The following is a 23,398-nucleotide window of genomic DNA, read 5'->3' as shown; positions in this document are numbered from 1 at the left end:
TGCTTGTGCAGGTGTATAGTATAAGCTTTTTATGCCACCGCCGACAAAGTCACCGGAGGCATAATGTTTTTGGGTTGTCCGTCCATCCGTCCATCGGTCATATGTTTTTGTTACCATGATAACTTGGGAATGGCTGAAGGCTCCTAATTCAAACTTGGTGCAAGTATTTACAATGAAGTAAAGATGTACTGATTTGATTTTGGGGTCACGAAGTCAAAGGTCAGAGGTCATGTTAGGTGAAAATACTGTTACCTTGATAACTTATGACCCGGTGATGGGATTTTGACGAACGTTGGTACAAGTATGTATTATGATGCAAGGATGAACTTATTTGGTTTTGGGGTCGATAGGTCAAAGGTCCGAGTCTGTACGAGGGTTATAATTTGAGAATGGCTGAAGGGATCTAAGTCAAACTTGGTACAGGTATTGTTACGGGTTCCTCTACGATCTCCTGGTCTCGGTAAACCTCCGAACCCCGAGAGGAGCCCCGGCAGAAAAATATGTTATTCTGTGTTAGAAATCAATAGTGAAACCACACCAATGATTATAAATGAACAGATATTGTATTAAAAATCACACACAAGAATAACGGTACAACAAATGGCAATTAAGAGTGCACTCTATATACCTTATCGCTTAAGATGGTACCATCCACTAAAGTCAGATAACTCACTGCGCTCCCAGCGAGTGAAAAGGACACTCCTCAATCTCTCTATAACCTTTTTCAAGGCAAAGGTGATTCGCTCCAGTGGTCGCTAGAATGATATCCAGTCGAAGCCCGAATCTCGCTCTCCAGTCAAGACCCGAATCGCGTACAGATGGCAATGGCAATCGCCCCGCCGAAACTGTACAAAGGCACCCTCCAGAGGAGCACCTTCACCGCTCAATCAGCAAACTGCAACGTAATTGGAGACGAAGCGGTCGCACACACACATCCCCGACAGACGGTAGGATGTTGGAGTAAATCTGAAGTGAAGCAAAACCTTTGTAGGTGTCCGAAGCGTGAGGTTCAAAATGGCCGATGGCTCTTACTTGAGTCGATGCGAATAGGCGAGGATTCGTTGAAATCTCAACACCCAAACCTGACTATGCAGATTTCTCAATTCCAGCAATAATTCCTATCGCCGGATGTCCTTTCAATGAACTCAAAATTCCCTCACGACTTTCGGTAGACCACGCTCGCTACGGAGCCTCGACGTCACGCGTCTTCTCCGACTTTTCTTGCCACGCCTCTTCTTCTTCTTTTTCGTCTTCCGGTTCCCGATCCTGCTTCCTGTCTCTTTTTTTATCATGAACGCATTTAACCTTTTAACCACAATAACCATTTCCTTTAAACAACAACAATTATAATACCTAGAACCAGAAGGGTTTCAAGTGGATGAAAACCACAACAGTGGAAGGGACGAATCCATAACAGTATGTATAATGACACAAAGATGAACTAACTAGATTATGGGGTCAAGAGGTCAAAGGTCAGAGGTCCCTTTAGGTAAAAATTCTGTTACTGAGCTAACTTGTGAGCCAGTGATGGGATTTTGACCAAACTTGGTAAAGGCTGAAGTATATATTATGATGCAAAGATGAACTGATTAGATTTTAGCATTAAGAGGTCAAAGGTCAGAATCTGTAATAGGTTTTTGTTTCCTCAATAACTTAAGAACAGCTGTAGGGAACTATGTCAAACTTGCTACAAGTATGTATAATGATCTAAAGATTTGCCATGGCTGGTCTGCTCCCCACCTCTGCCATGGCTTGCTCACAATGGCTGAACAATTCATAATCAGTGGCATTGAAGTGCAAAATGCTTCCATTGTGCCTTTTTCTGGCCACAGGTCCTCACGTGGCCACACCCACTAACAGGAGGTTTTTATACATACAATCTTATCCTAACTATACTGTCTATAAATTGCATATGCTGCCTCCTCACATCACGTTTAACAATACGACTTACTCACTCTGGCATTTTCCCCGTTTTCAAGAATAAATGTACGCTACACGCATAACATGGACCATATTAGAGGCGTACTACATTCTCAATGTGAATCCCTCCTCCCCCTTCCACATAGTAGTATTTTTTGACTTTGGTGGGCTTTATTACTCCCAGGGAGCTTAGTTGCTACAAATTCTGAGGCAAGTTACTTTTGGATTTTTTGCGAAAGAACAACACTGACTTATTTTCTTTGAATATCAAGAAAATTTGAAGTTGCTTTTTTGAATGTTGCGTCACTTCAGCAAAGATGAAAGGTGTAAAGTCTGTGTTCTTGAGTGTAATTTCTGCTCCCCTACTCTGTTTGAAAAATTATTTAAATTGCAGCTTTTCTCTTTCTTTATGAATGCTGAAACAAGATAACTTTGCACATTTCTGCCTGTACTCACCTCGGGAATTCTCGGTAATTTGTTTTTGCCTGGAGTTCCTCTCTCATATAATAGGCTTATTGTATTGTTTACTAGAATATATGGCCCGTCGCTTCACCAACGGGAATACCAATATTTGTGTAATTGAAAAAAAAAGTTAATTGGAAAAAATAAAATTAGGTGAAATTATTAATAGGATATTAATCACATCCTTTTTAGATGCTGAATTGCGAATATTATACAACACACCAAGAGGAAGATCAACATAAAAATAATTTCTTACCCTAACCCTCTCTTCTTTCTTTTGATCAAACTGTCTGCGGTATGTATTAGGCACAGGCCATGGCAGGGAACAAACTCTGAAGTGTCCTCGTCTCTGCCTTTGTGTAAATGCGGTGCTTTCCGTTTCCTTGGCATAGCTTCGATGGCTAATAAATGGAGCAAGAACAAAAAAAGGTTTCCTGGGAGATCCTGCCGTCCATACAGGGATAACCAGCATCGCAAGTTGACGTTTGCAGTGTGCCCATGTTCCCATAAAAAAGGAAATTTTTAGTAAAAGTAAAAGTAAATTTTGTAAAAGTAAATTTTAGTTAAAAAAAGTAAAAAAGTTAATTTTTAGTAAAAAAAAAACAAATTTAGCAAAAGTACATTTTAGTTAAAAAAAGTAAAAAAGTAAATTGTTAGTAAAAGTAATAGTAAATTTAGTAAAAGTAAAAAAGTAAATTTTTAGTAAAAGCAAATTTTGTAAAAGTAAATTTTAATATAAAAAAAGTTTAAAAAAGGAAATTTTAAAATTTGTGTCGCAACCCTTTCCGGGAGTTCCCTGAATCCACTGCCGTTGGTTTCATTGAAATCCGTTAATTCATTCTCAAGTTATAGCACGGCAAACAGACAGACAGACAGACGCAGCTCCTTTTATAATATCGATGTACTTTAAGACTGCTTTGTGATACTTTTATCATATATTTAAATTTCATATTTTGTGTCTAATTTATGCATTTGAAGTCTGGTTTTGGCTTAATGGTTAGTTAAGGTGGCTCGTTTGAGATCTCAGGGTCCTGAGTGCAAGCCCCTGCCATCCTGTTTAATTAACACCACGTAGGTTGACTCAGCCCGTCATCCTTCCGAGGTCGTCAAAACCAGGTGATGATGCCAGCTTACTGAGAATAATGAGCCATTCGAGTATCCTGCGTAGGAGTGGCAACCCGTCCAGGATTGTGCTACGAAACTGCTTCAGCAGCCCTATGTATCTGAAGATGCAAAATGAGTGGTCTTCTTCTTCATGCATTTGCTGTGATTCCACAGATGTCGCCTACAACGGCCAGCTTGCTGCATCGGCCTCCAACAGCAGAATTGATGGTGTGATTGATCATGCCAGTCGGCTTTCGAGTCCCGTTCGTCAAACTCCAGCGGGCACCGACGCCAAGAATGTCTGGAGGCATGGGGCGGAAGTTGCTCCTGTGCCTGCAGCACACGTGCAGTCGCAGGACTTCGTTCCTGGCCAAACTACAGTGAGGCAAGGAGAACCTGGTGATCAGGTGGAGCCATCTTATCCCTACCAAGAATTTAGCTGGAAGAGGGTTGGTACAAGCGAATGTTCATCGACATGTGGCCGAGGTGAGAGATGTCGGCACAGATTATTAGATGACGTCAGACATTATTAAACTGTCAACAAAAAGATTCACATATCTGATCATTAGTAAATTGTTCATTTTCACATCCTCATCTATCTATAATTCCAGTAATCTCTGTACGTTTGTACGTTTGTTTGTTTGTATGCGACCGCTGTTTCTCGACAACTACCGGTCCGATATACTTGAAACTTGCCAGGTATATTGCTGGGGACCCGAGGATGTGCCTTTTCAAGGTTTTAAATTAATCGGACAAGTACTTACCGAGCTATGGCGATTTAGCCGTTCGCCGTTCGCTTTGGCGTTGCGAATGGACCAAACCATTCATGTAAATAGAGGGGGGGGGGGGGGGTTCTGTGGTCGTTCGCTTTGGCTTTGCGAATGGACCAAACCATTCATGTAAATAGAGGGGGGGGTTCTGTGGTCGTTCGCTTTGGCTTTGCGAATGGACCAAACCATTCATGTAAATAGAGGGGGGGGGTTCTGTGGTCGTTGCGAATGGACCAAACCATTGTTTTTTTTTTGCAGTTTTTTTTTTTTTTGCAGTTTTTTTTTTTTTGCAAGGAACGGGCACCCACGTACGGGCACGTCCTAGCTTATATATAGTACGGGCATGCCCTAGTCTATCTATAATTCCAGTAATCTCTGTCTGTCTGTCTGTACGTTTGTTTGTCTGTGACCGCTGTTTCTCGACAACCACGGGTCCGATATACTTTTAACTTGCCAGGTATATTGCTGGGGACCCGAGGATGTGCCTTTTCAAGGTTTCATATTAATCGGACAATTACTTACCGAGCTATGTCCAAAAAACGATTCAACCAATCAGAGAGCAGCGAACGATCGCGTGTGCCGAACGTGGCGGGCACACTCTGCCTCGGATGGCACATTTGAGAGCGTATTCATTTATTTCACGTTTGCAAACTATGTTGGCGTTAAACTATGTTTTACAACTAATAAAAACGAATTTGCGATTCATTCGCTTTCCTGCGCGTTTGTGCACGCGATGGCGATTTCTTTACCAAACTCCGGAAGCCGTTCGCTTTGGACCAAACCATTGCATGTAAATAGAGGGGGGGGATTGTCACCACTCGCAAGCCGTTCGCTTTGGACCAAACCATTTCATGTAAATAGAGGGGGGGGGGGGTATAATTTTAGATATAGATATAGTACGGGCATGCCCTAGTCTATCTATAATTCCAGTAATCTCTGTCTGTCTGTCTGTACGTTTGTTTGTCTGTGACCGCTGTTTCTCGACAACCACGGGTCCGATATACTTTTAACTTGCCAGGTATATTGCTGGGGACCCGAGGATGTGCCTTTTCAAGGTTTCATATTAATCGGACAATTACTTACCGAGCTATGTCCAAAAAACGATTCAACCAATCAGAGAGCAGCGAACGATCGCGTGTGCCGAACGTGGCGGACACACTCTGCCTCGGATGGCACATTTGAGAGCGTATTCATTTATTTCACGTTTGCAAACTATGTTGGCGTTAAACTATGTTTTACAACTAATAAAAACGAATTTGCGTTTCATTCGCTTTCCTGCGCGTCTGTGCACGCGATGGCGATTTCTTTACCAAACTCCGGAAGCCGTTCGCTTTGGACCAAACCATTGCATGTAAATAGAGGGGGGGGATTGTCACCACTCGCAAGCCGTTCGCTTTGGACCAAACCATTTCATGTAAATAGAGGGGGGGGGATATAATTTTAGATATAGATATAGTACGGGCATGCCCTAGTCTATCTATAATTCCAGTAATCTCTGTGTGTATGTTTGTTTGTTTGTTTGTTTGTCTGTGACCGCTGTTTCTCGACAACTACCGGTCCGATATACTTGAAACTTGCCAGGTATATTGCTGGGGACCCGAGGATGTGCCTTTTCAAGGTTTCATATTAATCGGACAATTACTTACCGAGCTATGTCCAAAAAACGATTCAACCAATCAGAGAGCAGCGAGCTATCGCGTGTGCCGAACGTGGCGAACACACTCTGCCTCGGCTGGCACATTTGAGAGCGTATTCATTTATTTCCCGTCGGCAAACTATGTTGGCGCTATGTTGGCGTTAAACGATGTTTTAAAACTAATTAAAACTAATTTGCGATTCTTTCGCTTTCCTGCGATATGCGACCTTCCGGAGCTCCTGTGAGAGCGTGCGCCATTACGGATAGTACGGGTACGGGCATGCCATATGTTGGCGTTAAACTATGTTTTAAAACTAATTAAAACCATTTCATGTAAATAGAGGGGGGGGGGGGGGATTGTCACTGTACTCGCAAGCCGTTCGCCGTTCGCTTTGGCGTTGCGAATGGACCAAAACATTTCATGCACCAAACCATTTCATGTAAAGCGTTCGCCGTTCGCTTTGGCGTTGCGAATGGACCAAAACATTTCATGGACCAAACCATTTGATGTAAATAGAGGGGGGGGGGATATAATGTTAGATATATATATAGTACGGGCATGCCCTAGTCTATCTATAATTCCACTAATCTCTGTGTGTGTGTTTGTATGTTTGTATGTTTGTTTGTGACCGCTGTTTCTCGACAACCACGGGTCCGATATACTTTAAACTTGCCAGGTATATTGCTGGGGACCCGAGGATGTGCCTTTTCAAGGTTTCATATTAATCGGACAAGTAGTTACCGAGCTATGGCGATTTAGCCGTTCGCCGTTCGCTTTGGCGTTGCGAATGGACCAAACCATTTCATGTAAATAGAGGGGGGGGTTCTGTGGTCGTTGCGAATGGACCAAACCATTTCATGTAAATAGAGGGGGGGGATTGTCACTGTACTCGCAAGCCGTTCGCCGTTCGCTTTGGCGTTGCGAATGGACCAAAACATTTCATGGACCAAACCATTTCATGTAAATAGAGGGGGGGGGGATTGTCACCGTACTCGCACCCACGTACCCACGTACCCACGTACGGGCATTGCACCCACGTACGGGCATGCCCTAGTCTATCTATAATTCCACTAATCTCTGTGTGTGTGTTTGTATGTTTGTATGTTTGTTTGTGACCGCTGTTTCTCGACAACCACGGGTCCGATATACTTTAAACTTGCCAGGTATATTGCTGGGGACCCGAGGATGTGCCTTTTCAAGGTTTGAAATTAATCGGACAAGTAGTTACCGAGCTATGGCGATTTAGCCGTTCGCCGTTCGCTTTGGCGTTGCGAATGGACCAAACCATTTCATGTAAATAGAGGGGGGGTTCTGTGGTCGTTGCGAATGGACCAAACCATTTCATGTAAATAGAGGGGGGGATTGTCACCGTACTCGCAAGCCGTTCGCCGTTCGCTTTGGCGTTGCGAATGGACCAAACCATTTCATGTAAATAGAGGGGGGGGGGGGGATATAATTTTAGATATATATATAGTACGGGCATATATATAGTACGGGCATGCCCTAGTATAAAATAATGCACAATATTAAGGAGCAATGAATTTGCCAGGAATTTCTGTGCAGGCCGATTGCCAAGAAATTTTCACCATGGGGCACCTTCTCGTGTAGAATTTTTAAAATGATAATTATGATGTCATAGGTCACATGGCATGAGCATCAACTTGAAAAAAAAAATTTGCACCTCTATATCTCCGAAACTGCTCGATGGGAAAAAAAATTGAAACATTGCTCATTGTCGAGTACTTACCATGGGGAATAAGATATGTTGATGGTGATGTCATCCGTGCCTTAATTATGACGTCATAATTCGACAAGTACAACGCTTGATCTGATCAGTATGAATAAAACAAAAATTCCTCTGCAACTGTTAGTCCGATGGACACGAAATTTTCAAAATATGTGCGGCTCCTGTATAATTTTTTGATGTTAATTATGACGTCATAGGTCACGTGGTATGGGCACCAACTTGGAAAAAAACAAAAAACTTTGCACCTCTATATCTCCAAAACCACTTAACGCGAAAAAATTGAAACAAAGCTCATTGTCAAGTACTTCCCATGGGAAACAACATATGCTCATGATGATGTCATCGGTGTCTTCATTATGACGTCATAATTAGACAAGTAGAACGCTTGATCTGATGAGTTTGAAATTTCTTGAGCATGATCTACACAAAAATTGTATGGGAAAATTAAATTGATGACGCCATCAGTCACGTGGTTTGGCAGCCATATTGGTATATAAATCTATGTCGTCGATCAACCACACAGACACAGCAGCTAATATATAGCATACAAACACTTCCTGGCGAGGGTCTGCAATCTTTGATTGCTGTTTCTTGTTGCATTGATAATGTGAAAATTTTCCAAACCACAATTTACTGATGACAAAGACATTTTTGATTTTATATACTGGCTCCCCATCTCCCAGAGAATCCAGTACAAAATCCTCCTCTTGACCTACAAAGCCCTCCATAACCTGGCCCCATCCTACCTGGCTGACCTCCTCTCCAGACACACTCCCACCCGCAACCTCCGCTCTGCTGGTACCAACCTCCTGACCCCCCCCATCCGGACCAAATTTAGATCCTGGGGGGACAGGGCCTTCTCCATCGCTGCTCCCACCCTCTGGAACTCGCTACCTCACACCATCAGAGACTCCTCCTCACTCACCACATTCAAAACATCACTCAAGACCCACCTGTTCAACACTGCATTCAACATTTAACCCACAGCATCTAACCCCTGACTATCTCCTCTCCTTCTCCCTCCTTTGTGCTTTGAATATTTCCCTATTGATTCTTCTTTTTTTGCAATTGTCTTTATGTTTTGCTATGCGTTATGTTTTGCACTCTGTCAAAGCGTCTTTGGGCTTCCTGAAAAGCGCTATATAAAATAAATGCATTATTATTATTATTATTATAGACTTTGCTGCAACCCCAATTGTGCAAAATGACCTGGAAAAACGGAACGACGGACACGAGATCAAATAATCATCCCGCACCTTGTTTTCTCTTGACATGTGTTATACAGGCAAACAGCGACCGATTGTTCACTGTGTGAGGAAGAGCACTCAAGAAGAGGTTGGCAGCGTTCTGTGTGACTCTTCAACAAAGCCTAAAGAGCAAGAGGAGCCTTGTAACATTCAACCGTGTCCTGCATTGTGAGGACCATCGACGCACCATTAGGCTGCACACACTCGCAATACATCACAGTGGTTGCACCTGGGGAATAATGTTGACGACAACTAAATCAAGATCGGAAAATGATTTGTAAGAAAAGCAGGAACCCAAAATTTTATTCAGAAAGTAGCCCGTGCCTCCTCCCCCCCAAGCCCTCTCCCTCCCACAGATCTCCCGATGTCCCTGCTCTCAAATGTTGTGCTTGTGTGCTTCCCTCTCTCTCTCCCCATCTTGTCTCCTGCTCCCTTTATCTTATGTTTTATGTGTCAGTTTGTCTTTTTGTGATTAATGTTGGCTCTTGCACGAGCCTCGATCTTGTGTACAAAAAAAAAAAAAAAAAATTGTCCAGAGTAACCACCTTGAAGATAATGCAGATGCCAATGAGCATAAGTACGGAATAAGCAAATGTGGAGCGAAACAAACGAAATAATTATCTATTAGTCAGGAAAGTGAGCAAGACTGCACCTGCATTGCAACTGTGTGTGTGTTTGTGTGTGTGTGTGTGTGTGTGTGTGTGTGTGTGTGTGTGTGTGTGTGTGTGTGTGTGTGTGTGTGTGCAGCTGGGATGTGGGAGAGTGGTCAGAGTGCAGCAAGACGTGCGGTACGGGTAAGCAGCATCGACAGGTGCTGTGCCGCCAGCTCTACGCAGGTCGCATCACCACAGTGCACCATCACAGATGCCGCTCCCTGGAAAGGCCTGAGAGCACAACCACGTGCCAGCTACGAATCTGCAGCGAGTGGAGGATCCGCAAGGAGTGGAGCACGGTAAAGTGGACGTCACGCCGGCTTTAACCGTATCACTGACGAACATATGACGTCATGAGAAGGATGGAGCATTTTCAGCATAGCAAACACATTTCACCTGCTGGGAAATATCTAGAATGAATGTGTGGCTGATTTTGCAAATGGAGAAAGCTTGTTTAAGAAAGTGCTTGTTGGAAGTCAACCAACCAACATCAATACAAACATGGTGCAAAAAAAGATCCTCTTAACTACAGACCTATGAGCTTACTTCCAATCACCAGAAAGGTCATGCCACTTGATGTAAAATCCTTCCTTTCCTTCAATGGCCTGATCTCGGACCATCTGTTCAGATTTAGGCCCGGTCATTCTACCTTGGACGTGCTGCTTCTGCTTACCCAACAAATGGAGGCCTTCAATGCCAGGCATGAGATCAGGGCTGTCTCTCTTGACAAATCTCGAGCATTCAATACAGTATGGCACCCTGCTTTGCTCTCCGACCTCTCTGCCTATGCCACCCAAGGCCACCCTGTTGTTGTTTCATCTGCAGCCTATGGCTGCTTGGCTGCATCATTTTCTGTAACCTAACCCAAACCCTAACCCTAACTCTAACAACAACCATAACCCTAACCCTAACTCTAACAACAACCATAACCCTAACCCTAACCCTAACCCTAACCCTAATCCTAACCATAACCCTAACTCTAACAACAACAACCCCAACCCTAACCATAACCCTAACTCTAACCCTAACCCTAACCCTTAACCGTTAATCTAACACCAGGCAAAGGCCACCCTAAAGATGGCTTATTGACTTCCTCTACTCTCATAGCCAGTGGATGACTCTCAACATGGTCTTCTCATCTACTCTCCCTGCCAAGGCTGGAGTGCCTTGAGGCAGTGTTTTGGGCTCAATCCTATTCTTACTCTTCATCAACAATCTCTCTGACGTTCTAGAAAATCCTCTTTTCTCTGATTAACTCCACCTTCAGCCATAACATCGCTCATCCTTCAGATAGACATGCAGCAGAATCTTCCCTCTCTATGACACTTGAAATGTGTCTTTCAATCCTGACAAATCTCACACTCTCATTCTATCTCACCGAAAAAGTCCATCTGGCGAAAGCTCTCATCTACTTCATTAACAATCCTCTGGAAGAAGTAGTCACTCAAACTTTTGGGCCCATCAGCCATCATTTTTTTGGGGGAACCACATATCTAAATAGGCCTCCGTCGCATCCTGTGTCATACCGAGTCTCCGCTTGGCACATCTGAACTTTTATCTCCCTCCAAGTGCTTTATCTACCTCCAAGTGCGGATCTAAATTCCTCAGTCGCTTCTCAGTCATTCTTCCTTCCAGGGCTTCAAGACAGCTGTTGACCACCATTTCAGGTCACTACCCTCCCCCCCCCCCCTCCCATCTCCCCATCAACAACCAAAATATTTTCCACCCACATTAACCCTCTCCAAGCTCACTTCTTTCTATGTTTCCAGTCTTTCCTTCCACTTCTGTGATTGAGAGTTTGCAGCAGTATCCGTCTTGTTCACCACCTGTGTCCTCCCCTTGCTTTCATTCTTCTTCACATCCTTTTTTTCTCTCCAAGTCTCCCTTTATTTTGTCCTTTAACCTTGCTGTTATTGTGTTCCTTTCAACTCCTCTATTTCTGCTCTTACTTTCATTCTGTTACGTTCTAATCCATTATATGTTCTAGCTCTAACATAAGCCTTAACACTATCAACTATAAATGGATGAGCTGTGTGTGTGAGGCATACTTTTTGTGCCTATTTATTACGTACGTCTATTAATTAATTACGTACTATTCAAATATACCTTTGAACTCTTTAGACTGCTGAGACCCCTTAGACCTTGGAAGACCCTATAACACTTGAGACTCAAAAGACTCCGCAGACCCAAAGGACCAAGATGGCCCAAAAGTCCTTAATGATCCAAAAGACCGAAAAGTCCCCAAAGACCCAAAAGACCCACATGACCCAAACGTCCCCGAGGACCCAAAAGACCCAAAAGTCGTTGATGATCCAAAAGTCCCCGAGGACCCAAAATACCCATATGCCCCAAAAGTCCCTGAAGACCCAAAATACCCAGATGACCCAAAAGTCCCTGAGGACCCAAAAGACCCAAAAGTCCCCGAGGTCCCAAAAGACCGAGAAGGTCCAAAAGTCCCCCAGCACCAAAAATCTCTGAGTACCCAAGAGACTCCCAAATCCAGCAGGCGTGTATGGTACAAGGTGGTGAAGACCAATGAAAATTTGGTGCAATGGACCAACGGACCCACTAGTATACAAAATAAAGAAGAACAAAAAGCAAATTGAGTGTTGGCCACTGTTCCTTTTCTTTCGCTTCAATATCTTTCGCTTTCGCTTTCGCTCTTCAATATCTTCAATAATTTCGCAAGGGGAGGACACAGGTGGTGAACAAGACGGATACTGCTGCAAACTCTCAATCACAACTCGCTACCTCACACCATCAGAGACTCCTCCTCACTCACCACATTCAAAACATCACTCAAGACCCACCTGTTCAACACTGCATTCAACATTTAACCCACAGCATCTAACCCCTGACTATCTCCTCTCCTTCTCCCTCCTTTGTGCTTTGAATATTTCCCTATTGATTCTTCTTTTTTTGCAATTGTCTTTATGTTTTGCTATGCATTATGTTTTGCACTCTGTCAAAGCGTCTTTGGGCTTCCTGAAAAGCGCTATATAAAATAAATGCATTATTATTATTATTATTAATATTAGAGGGAATCCTTAATAATGTACTTGACGGTCAGCTTCAGGGTGTCCATATATTGGGGACTTATGTCCATGTTATAATGTTCTCATGATTGTTCTTTTCAGTGCTCAGTTCCCTGTGGGGTGGGCCAGCGCACTCGTGATGTCAAATGCATCAGCAATATTGGAGATGTTGTGGATGACCATGAGTGCAACATGAAACTGCGGCCTGGGGACTCTGAGAACTGCGACATGGGTCCCTGCACCCGCAGCTGGTTCTTTACCGACTGGAGCAGCAGGGTACGTTTTCAATAGGTCTAAGGAGGCCGTGCTGGTTCACAAGCACATGAGCACTGCACAATGCATTTAGTTTGTTTTTACTGCTTATTGGAGATTGCATTTACATTGTATGATTTTATGTTGGAGCATGCAACTAATCTTTGTTGAAATACCTTTCGTTTATCAAATATGAGTTAAGGTATCATAACATGTGCTGTTCCTTGCCCCGGCAGTGTTCTGCTGAGTGTGGGAAAGGTGAGGAGAGCCGTTCTGTGGTGTGTCTCATGAATCACGTCAATAGCTTACCTCTGAAAGGCTGTGGTGGCCAACATCCTGCTGAGAATCGAATCTGCAACAAGGGCAGTTGTGAGAACCGTGTTTCATGGTTCACTGCACCCTGGGGACAGGTTTGTGGCAATAACATGGGGGAGAGGGGGGCAAGAGTTAAGGAGGAAAAAATAGTGTGTGAAGGGGATTTATGAAGAAAGGATGGAGGGGGGTTGGGTTATAGCAAATATTATGTTGTTATCTCCCGTTTGACTTTGTCCGAAACAAGGGCTTATGTATTAGGTCTTGTCTGTCCGTCCTTCCGTCTGTGCGTGTGTGCGTCCACAACCATATCTCGATGTATGGACACATTTTGTTCAAACTTGTTACAAAGACAATACATGATGCTATACATATGCACATCATTTTGTATCGCGATGCGATCAAAGATGGCCGACTGGTGGCCATTTTAATTGTAAAAAACCCGATGTTGACCACGTCCTCAACCATTTCTTGGACATGCATTTACCGTTCTTGTTCAAACTTGGCAGACAGATGATAAATGATGGCTTGCATATATAACACTAGCTGAGGTACCCGGCTTCACCCGGGTTGAATAAGAATAATACAAATATATGATGAAAAGAACATGTATATTTTAGAGCAATATCACAGTACATTTCCTACATGACGTTTTTTCAATTTTCAATTTCTCAAAACCTCTGGGTATACAACATTTCTGGTTTTCTTACTTTTTTTTTTCTTTTTTTTTTTTGTATACTGAATCGAGGCTCGTGAAAGAGCTAAGCTAAAGAGCTAACTTGGTGCCAAGACATAAAGATTGCTTGGTTTTCCAACCCTCGAGCAGCCCACGTACAGCTGGCCATGGGCAAACACTTGTTCTGTGAAGTTCAGGCCTACAACCTTCATTGATTGCCCCTGCGCCTTGTTGATGGACATAGCAAAACATAGCCTGATGGGGAACTGAATCCTCTTGAAGGAGAATGGAAGGTCAGGTGGAATAAGTGGTATCCTTGGAATGAATACTTTCTCTCCTCTGTATTGTCCTGAGAGGATGGTTGCCTCTAGGACATGCGGCATCATTTGCTGGATTGTCAATCGTGTTCCATTACACAGCTTTGGTAGATCAAGATTCCTTAGAAGCATGATTGGTGCTCCCACCTTGAGAATCAACCTGTGTGTTGGGAGTCCTTGAGGCTGACGACTGTTGAGAAACTCAGTTGGGAGGTTTACTGCCTGATCTGCATGTCACTTTGGCAAGAGAATCATAATTTCTTTCATGACCGGGCAGCGAACGTCATTATGTGCGACATTACATCACTCCTACGGACGTGAAAACATTTGTTTTCCTTAAAAATATATTTAAAATAAATAAAATAGTCCATAAATTAACAATAAAAGAAGCTAAAAAACAATTTAAAATACAATAAAAAGCACATAAAAAATATATAAATATGTACGTACAGTATACTGTACGTACGCGCAACTGCTGATTCTCATTCAAAACAGAGGCGACGTACAGTATTCCTTCACTGTGTCTGTGTTAGCCATGGGTCCGAAAAAGGATAATGCTAGCGTTTCCAAGCGTAATGTGCTTACGATGGACGATAAGGTAAATCTGATTAAAAGGTATGGAAAAGGTGGAAAAGTGTGGGTGATAGCGCATAGACCTTATCGCGAATCGGAGCCGCAATGCGTCATGGGATCAGAAAGGGGCAATAGCGCCGCCACAAACTACACCATGGAATTGCAGCTGGCCCGGTTTTTTAAACCATTGATATTAAAATAAAAAGTAGCCTATAACCACCGGAATTTTATGCTGATTCCGAATCTGTGTCTAAAACTTTTCTCCAATGTGTAGTTCTTGAGTTATAAGCGGACATCCAGACAGACAGACACTCCTCCTTTATATTTCGAGATATATACCCACATGAAAAACGACGTTTCAAGATCAGATCCAAGATGGCCGACTGGCAGCCACTTTGTTACTTAAACGTGTCCCCTACCATTTATTGAACATGCATGGCCCAATTTTGTTGAAACATGGCAAAAGCATGGTACATTATGGCATACACGTGCACTTTACTGTATTTTGTGATCTGATCAAAGATGGCCGATTGGTAGACTGGCGGCCATTTTAGTTGTAAAAAACCCGATATTGACCACGTCCTCAACCATTTTTCGGATTTGCATTTACTGATCTTGTTCAAATTTGGCACACAGATAAATGAATGATGGTTTACATATGCACGTCGTTTTTTTTCGACATCAGATCTAATATGGCCGACTGGCGGCCACTTTGTTACTTAAACGTGTCCCCTACCATTTCTCGGCATGCATGGACCGATTTTGGCACCCGGGTGCAGAAGCTGATTTACATATGCAGAAGATTTTGTTTTGTAATCTGACCGAAGATGGCTGTCTGACGGCCTTTAACTCCGTACATCAAAATTAATAAAACCACAGGTGCTATGACTTTTTATGTCTTTTTCTTCTTGTTTTTGATGATGTAATATGTATGTTTTCACTTGCTTATGGTCCTAAAGGTTATTTTGCCTCATACAATTCCCCCTCCCAATAAGTTTCTCATTGGATTGAGCTATGTCTGTCGTGTCTAAAAACTATTGTGCTTGGCTTGCCAGCTCGATGGTGCTCCAAAAGGCCCTGCAGTTGATTATGCTATGTAGTACTTGCTAGCCATGGTTCCGATCCACCAATGGGATGTAATTTCCTTGCATGAATACGCTTCATTTTGTTCCAGAAACAATATTTGTTCATCATTGCTGGCTTCTAAAACCACCAATTCACCTGTGCGCACACCTGCTTGCAGTGCTCTGTGGAGTGTGGGAATGGAACACAGAGCAGGGACGTAATCTGCATCCAGAGGAGCAACACCAGTTTTTTGGTTTTGGCTCCTTCAGCCTGTTCACACCTGCAAAAGCCTCCATCTCACCAAGCCTGCAAGTCACGCACCTGTGGAATGCGCTGGTTTTCCACCGCTTGGAGCGCTGTAAGCAACCCCGCAGAACTTTGGGAGGGATAATTATGTTACAATTTTCATGCCAAAAGCAATAACATGTATTGTCATTCATTGTTTTTTTTTGTCTTGCTTCAAATGCATTGCAAGCCTAACGTACCTGCCCAAGTAAAAATGTCCTAACATGAAGATTCTAATGGAGTCATATTATTGAGTTTTTAATCAGGTTAGATACTGGATATTTAAATTTTTCATCAAGTCAAAGAAAATTTAGTTTTCTATGTTTGTATAAAATCCACAGCTGAACATTTGGGTATAACTATGTGCCAAATATAGCCAATTCAGCCACAGCTGTGCAAATCATACAAAAGCGATTGAACTGTTGCCAATTCCTCTGGAAGTTAAACTTTTTTTTACCTTTAAAACTTTTTCTCTGAAGAGCAACTCTATATTAGAATGTGGAGCAAAACAGATATTGTATATTTGTGTCCGAAGCCACACACTTGTGTAGTTGTGTACTTGTGTAGGTGGTAGGTGGTAACCATACACTCGTGTAGGTGGTACCAGGTGAGGTTATTTCTTACTATGGGTGGAGTTTGTTTCGTTGTTGCCAGATGCAGGAACAGTATATTGTGGGTGGTGCCAGGTGTGCGAAGAACCTGTTGTTGTTGTTGTTGGTGGTGGTGCTATGTATGGTGAAGCTTGGTGTGAAAGTCTACTCTTGAGCTCAGCTTTGTGACCTAATTACGCAGTGCTCCAAATCGTGCGAGGGTGGTTTTCGGGTACGAGAGGTGAGGTGCCTTGCTGATGATTTGTCACTGAGTATGGACTGCGAAATGGAAAAAAAGCCTGATGATCGTGAGACCTGCAACGTGCAGCCATGTGTCCCCAAAATAGGTACGACTTGGTTTTTGAATGCTTTTTGAAATTGGTAGCATACCTTAGGATACGTTATGCAGAGATTATTTTCTCTTTCTTCCCTTGAATGCTTCCTCCTCTTCTTCCTTACTTATCCTCCTTCTTCCCTTCTTTTGTCACGTGTTTATGCAAAAAAAGGTGAACAATATTAATTTTATTAATGCTTCAAGATGTAGTCAAAGTTTAGCAATTTTTACCTGCGACATGTTGCAGATCTACAAGAGCTTCGCATTGCTGTTGTTGTTGTTGGGGTTCTTGTTGGGATCGATTTTTGAAATGTGCACCCATTGGTCGGACAGCTGCACGACCACACCCACATTCGTCACTTGACTCCACCGATCATGGCACCAGAGAAAATAATATGGCCACCATTTTGGTATTTTGGTGGGCCTAAGACATCACACTTGTCGGCCTCTGCTGATTATAATCTGCCCGGGTTTGTTGCGTCAGATTTTCATTGGCTTTATTTGGGTCAGGTGTTACGGTAATGGACCCCAAAAAATCTAATCATTTGTTGAAGGTAAATTATTAGTGAGGTTTAATCAAGCCCTTCAGCAGCACGGTAGCACCTCCCCAAATAAATAGCGTAATGTAATTTTTGAACAGCCCCATATTGGGGTTAAAAATCCGTGACCGTGTGACAAATCAGATCGTTCTGATATAACCTTGGTGGAGGGTGACATGGATGAGAGGTGTTGAGTTAATTTTTAATAGCGCATGAAATGTGTGTTTCCCAATCTCGCTGTTCATCTTTTAAGAGTGCTTTAAATGCGCATTTCCCAAACGGCCCGTTACTGGATTTCGTCGCAGGTTGTGACCACAGTGCAATCATTCTTTGTATCGACCTATAAATGATATCAAGCTTTGAAGTTATGTTTGATAAGATATTGTGTAACTACGAATTGCAGGCAAGGGGGTTAACAAGGGGAGATGTAGAAAATAGGGCAAAATGGAGAAGATTGTCATGGGGCCCGCGCAAGGCTAACCCCTGCTCTAGCAGGGAAAATGGCCTTAAAATGCATGTTGTTGTTGTTGTTGCTGTTGTTGTAACTACAAATAATTATAATTTATCTAATTAAGCGACTTCGGCTTAATGTTGAACACGTCCTCAACCATTTCTCGGACAAGCATTTGCCGATGTTGTTTTAACTTCGCACACAGATAAAGATTGATGGCTTGCATATGCACGTCATTTCTTTCGAGATAAGATCCAAGATGGCCGACTGGCAGCCATTTTGTTATTTAAACATGTCCTCAACCATTCCTTGAACATGCATTGTCCGATTTTATTAAAACCTGGCACAGACAGAGTACATGATGACATATACGTACACCTCACTTTCTTTTACGATTTGATCACATATGGCCGATTGGTAGACTGGCAGCCATTTTGGTTGTAAAAAAACCTGATATTGAACAGGTCCTCAACCATTTATTGATACATGCATTTACCGATCTTGTTCAAACTTGGCACACAGAAAAAAATAATGGGTTAGATATGCGTGCGTTTGTTTTAAAAAGAGATCAGATCCAAGATGGCCGACGGGTGGCCATTTTGTTACTGAAACGTGTCCCCAACCATTTTTCGACACACATGGACCGATTTTGTTCAATCTTGGCACGAAGACAATACATCAGAGTATACATATGCGGAAGATTTTGTTTTGTGATCAGACCAAAGATGGCCGATTGATGGCCTTTAACTCCGTATAGCAAAATTACTGAAACCACGGGGGCTATGTATGATATTTTATATCTTTTTCTTCCTGTTCAATTTTCCTTCATCCCACTGTACAAGACATAGTTGGTTTGTTAATATGTAATGACAAAAATGAATGTAGTCTTTCTCGTTGTGCTTAAATGTATACCAAACTCACTTTTAATGGCGAGTTATGTTGGTTAATCAAGCTATTTATCACTAGAAGGATCAAAAGGAAATGACAGTAATTGAATATTAAACCCAAGAACCTGGAAGATCATGTCACTTCGAAGGTGTTTTCCAATGGCGGTTGTGCAGAACGATCTACACTACTTTGAGCTTGCGCATTGACTCCTATGTGTGAATAGTTATTACCTAACCTTTGAACCCGCTATGTAGGTTAAACAATATGGGTTGCACCCGATCATGTTGTACTTTAACAATCCGGTACTTCCTGTTTCAGACGAACACTGCAAGGACAAGTACTTCAACTGCAACGTGGTGGTACAAGCACGCCTGTGTGTCTACGACTACTACAAGAGAGCATGCTGTGCGTCATGCAAGCGTGCTGCAACACGAACACGGCGCTTTGGCAGATAGCTGACCGCACGCCATGTTATTCACCCCGCTTGCAAACATGGCGGATGGCGCCACCGGAAATGCAGCCAACACAGGAAGGTGGATGAGGGAGGGTTGAGGATGGATGCGTAAATATGATCACGGGGTTGTTGCGAGACGTGCGAGTTGGAACGGGCTTACTTCATACATCCCTGGAATCGTACCGAAGGAATCTAGTACCCGGTGGTGGAATTTCGATGAATGGAAAACGTTTTTCCAGGCACGGTGTGTTCATGATTAAAAAAAACTGCTTCCTGAAGACCCCTAAATGTATACGGCTGGTAAATTGGTCTGGTGTCGTGAAACTCAGCTGAAAATCTTCATAGACTTACAATGTCACAATACATACAATAGCAAGGAACTTCAACGCAAGAGGAAATGAGGCCTACCAAAGCCTGCGCTGGGGTTGCCAACTTATGGTTATTTGTCAGTGCTCTACCCTTTTTGAAATTTAAATGCTGAGCGTCAAGCAAGGAAGTAGCACGTACCATTGTTGGTCTCCTGTATGAAGTATGAACATGGTTGGAACCACCGAGACCTCCCAGACTCAGAGCGGAGAGTCTACCGTTCACCACCGAGTCTGGTAATATAATCTCACACAATGTATTTTCTTCCTTGAGCTTATATGTAAGAATGTAGTGTAATAATCACATTGGTTTATCCAACAAGGAGAAAATTCGATGAATAAACGAGCAACGTTATATGAGTCCATATTTTGGTTTATACAGGATGTGATATAAAAACCTAAAAACAATTAAAATAAATAGTGTAAATACAAGTTGTAATGCTGGTGCCATTATCTGGCGGAAAGCAAACGACAATGACCATCACAATAATACATGTTCCCTTGGAAGGATCTTCGACGTGCATGAGGAGGCCATCAGGCCCATCGAAGGTTGTGCTCGATTTTGCAAACCTGCGGTTGATTGTCCATGTTCTATCCTTTCTAAATGGTGAACGCAAGCAAGGAGGCAGCACCTACCATTTGTAGTCTTGGGTATGACTTGGCTAGGGTTCGAAAGTTTGAACCACCAATTTGGCATACTCACAGTGGGTGCTCCAACCACACACCACATACACCACCGAGTTTGCTTACACCTGCTGCCGGAACATCTCCCATGCTTTAGACAGGCAGACAGAAGCCTCTGCCCTCTCTTCGGGCCTTGATAAAATCAGGAGCTGGTCAAACACTTGGAAAATGTCTTTCAATCCTGACAAATCTCTCACTCTCCTAAAGCACCGTCTGGCAAACCGTCCCGTATACTTTCTTAATGATCTTCTCGAAGATCAGTCACTCAAGCTCTTGGGTGTCACTGTACAAGCCAAGATCGTACTTGGTCAAACCACACTACTAAATTGGCCTCCAAAGACATCCTCCATTCTCCGTCATGCAATGTCCTTCATCAGCACAGCTGAACTCTTATCCACTGACCTTTTGCCGGAGCTTGGTGGAGTACTGCTCCTTCCTTTGGCCTTGCTCTCCACTACCTGTACATCTTCCTCAGCTTGACACAGTGGAAACCAAGGCCTTCAATATCATTGGAATCTCCCATATTGAAGCCGAGTCTCTAGACCTATCACTTTCTCGGTGCAGATGTGTCTGTAGTATTTGTCTTCTTCCACTTCCTTTCTGGTCTTGCACCATCTGCTCTTTCCATGCTTTGTTCCTCCCCAGCCTTCTGTCGGGCACACGTGGTCCACCATCAACCCCCTTCTGGTGAAACTTCAAATATCCAGGATCACTGCTCACCTGCACTCATTTGTTCCTCTTTTTCCAACCTGTGGGACAAACTTCCACATCCTCTTCAATCTCATTCTTCTCTCCAGGTCTGCAAGACAGCTGTTCACTCACATCTCAGATTGTTCCCCATCCAAAACCTTGATCTATTCTACCCTCATTAGCCCCACGCCTCTCCCACCGCCCAAGCTCACCTCCTTCCAAGTTTCCAGTTTTTTCTTCCTGAGAGTTTGTGGTTGTATCCATCTTGTCCACCCCTTCCATCCTCCCATCGCCCTCATTCTTCCCCAACACAACTTATTTGTCCAAAACGTATCTTTCCAAGACTCCCTCTCTCCTCTATCTTTGCCCCTCAACCCCGATCTTGATGTGCCCCACTCTCTTTCTACTCTTCCTTTTGTGCTGGTACATCCTGATCCGTTCTAGAACCTTCTAGCTATCCCACGAGCCTCGACTTTGTACACAAAAAGAAGTATGGGTGATGAGAACCAAACAACCCATCACGATTACGCTTTGTGCTTCCGTTTCAAAAGCAACTTCTACCTCTCACCAACACTCTTTTCATTTGGTGCTCGGGAATTGACCCATTGTGTAAATGTACTTCGCAAGCTCAATGCTCAAAACTGAAATGGATCAAATGCACCATTTACAAAATGTCTCGAATTAAACTATGTGACGTAGTTATATCCGAAGGGTAAATGTTTTTATATAACTTACTGTGCTCCATTTGCATTAATTACGTGCGTGTGTACGTGCTTGTGCGTGCGTGTGTGTGCGTGTGCGTCTGTACTTGTGTGCGTGCGTGCTTGTGTGTGTGCGTACTTGTGTGCGTGCGTGCTTGTGCGTGCGTGTGCGTACTTGTATGCGTGCGTGCCTGTGCGTGCATCTGCATGTGTGCGTATTTGTGTGTGCGTGCTTGTGTGTGTGTGTGTGTGTGTGTGTGTGTGTGTGTGTGTGTGTGTATGCGTATTTGTGTGTGTGCGTGCTTGTGCATGCGTTTGCATACTTGTGTGCGTGCGTGTGCGTATTTGTGTGTGTGTGTGCGTGCTTGTGTGCATGCGTGCTTGTGTGCATGCGTGCTTGTGTGTATGCATGTGTGTGTGTGTGTGTGTGTGTGTGTGTGTGTGTGTGTGTGTGTGTGTGTGTGTGTGTGTGTGTTTATGCGTATTTGTGTGTGTGCGTGCTTGTGCATGCGTTTGCATACTTGTGTGCGTGCGTGTGCGTATTTGTGTGTGTGTGTGCGTGCTTGTGTGCATGCGTGCTTGTACATGCGTTTGCATACTTGTGTGCGTGCGTGTGCGTATTTTGTGTGTGTGCGTGCTTGTGCGTGCATGTGCGTGCTTGTGCATGCGTGTGCGTGCTTGTGTGTGTGCGTGCTTGTGCGTGCTTGTGTGCATGCGTGCTTGTGCATGCGTTTGCATACTTGTGTGCGTGCGTGTGCGTATTTGTGTGTGTGTGTGTGCGTGCTTGTGTGCATGCGTGCTTGTACATGCGTTTGCATACTTGTGTGCGTGCGTGTGCGTATTTTGTGTGTGTGCGTGCTTGTGCGTGCATGTGCGTGCTTGTGCATGCGTGTGCGTGCTTGTGCGTGCGTTGGCGTGCGTGAGTGTAATACAGGACGGTATATTGTAATATATAAATGTATGAAGGGTTACCAGATGTCATGTCACTAATAGGTGTCCGATTGCTATAAACAGGTGTTTCTCCATCCCTTCCCTCTTTGTTTCAAAATGACATGTTCATACTGTTTCATTGAATGAATGTTCATTTAGTGCAAGTCTAAAGGTCTGCAGACATTATCTGCTTGTACAAAGTATCTTGTTTCACTGATTTTTTCATTTTTAACATATAATTTTCCCTGTTTCTTTCCAAAGGAAATCTAAAAAGGTTATTTTGTTAATAATTAATTTATTTTTTCACAAATATTAACCTTTATGTTAGGATTGCCTTTTTGCCGGAAATAAATCAGACATGTATACCCATGTTGTTGTACTTTTTATTATTGGGAATTGTTTCCACATCCAGCGTACAATCCAGAAGGGAGGATTTGCCATTGTGAGAAATCCGAATGGGAACGTTTACAGATTGAATCGGTTCCGTGGAGTCACAGAAGTCCTTTACTGAAGTGCCATGGCTGGTCAGAGAGGTACCTGCCCCCATCCAGGTGGCAGGACTGGATGGGGTGAGGAAGGTGCCAGGGGGGAGAGTACTGGACGGGATTGCGGTTTAAGGGCGGGACAAGAGGGAAGCTGAGAGGGGTGGAATGAGGATGAAGCTGAAAGAGGGTGGGTGATGGGGAAGCTTTTAGGGGAGGGTGATGGGGAAGCTTA

General features: G+C 43.4%; 1 protein-coding gene across 4 annotated transcripts in view; it reads left to right on the top strand.

Moving 5' to 3' along the window:
* THSD4 (thrombospondin type 1 domain containing 4) overlaps positions 1 to 23,050 on the top strand; it is a 274,230-nt gene extending 251,180 nt beyond the window's left edge. For all 4 annotated transcript variants that reach the window (XM_068106810.2, XM_068106811.2, XM_068106812.2 and 1 more), the window contains 8 exons: positions 3,661 to 3,972; positions 8,926 to 9,055; positions 9,635 to 9,839; positions 12,678 to 12,851; positions 13,064 to 13,237; positions 15,949 to 16,128; positions 16,848 to 16,992; positions 19,176 to 23,050. In XM_068106810.2, the coding sequence (XP_067962911.2) occupies positions 3,661 to 3,972; positions 8,926 to 9,055; positions 9,635 to 9,839; positions 12,678 to 12,851; positions 13,064 to 13,237; positions 15,949 to 16,128; positions 16,848 to 16,992; positions 19,176 to 19,312 (1,457 nt within the window). In that variant the 3' untranslated portion in view covers positions 19,313 to 23,050. The remainder of the gene's footprint in view (positions 1 to 3,660; positions 3,973 to 8,925; positions 9,056 to 9,634; positions 9,840 to 12,677; positions 12,852 to 13,063; positions 13,238 to 15,948; positions 16,129 to 16,847; positions 16,993 to 19,175) is intronic.
* The last annotated feature ends 348 nt before the right edge of the window (positions 23,051 to 23,398 follow it).

Source organism: Myxine glutinosa, chromosome 2 (assembly GCF_964187855.1).
Source record: "Myxine glutinosa chromosome 2, kmMyxGlut1.1, whole genome shotgun sequence".
Lineage (NCBI taxonomy): Eukaryota > Metazoa > Chordata > Myxini > Myxiniformes > Myxinidae > Myxine > Myxine glutinosa.
The sequence above is the reverse complement of the archived record's forward strand: the minus strand, read 5'-3'. Positions and strand labels throughout refer to the sequence as shown.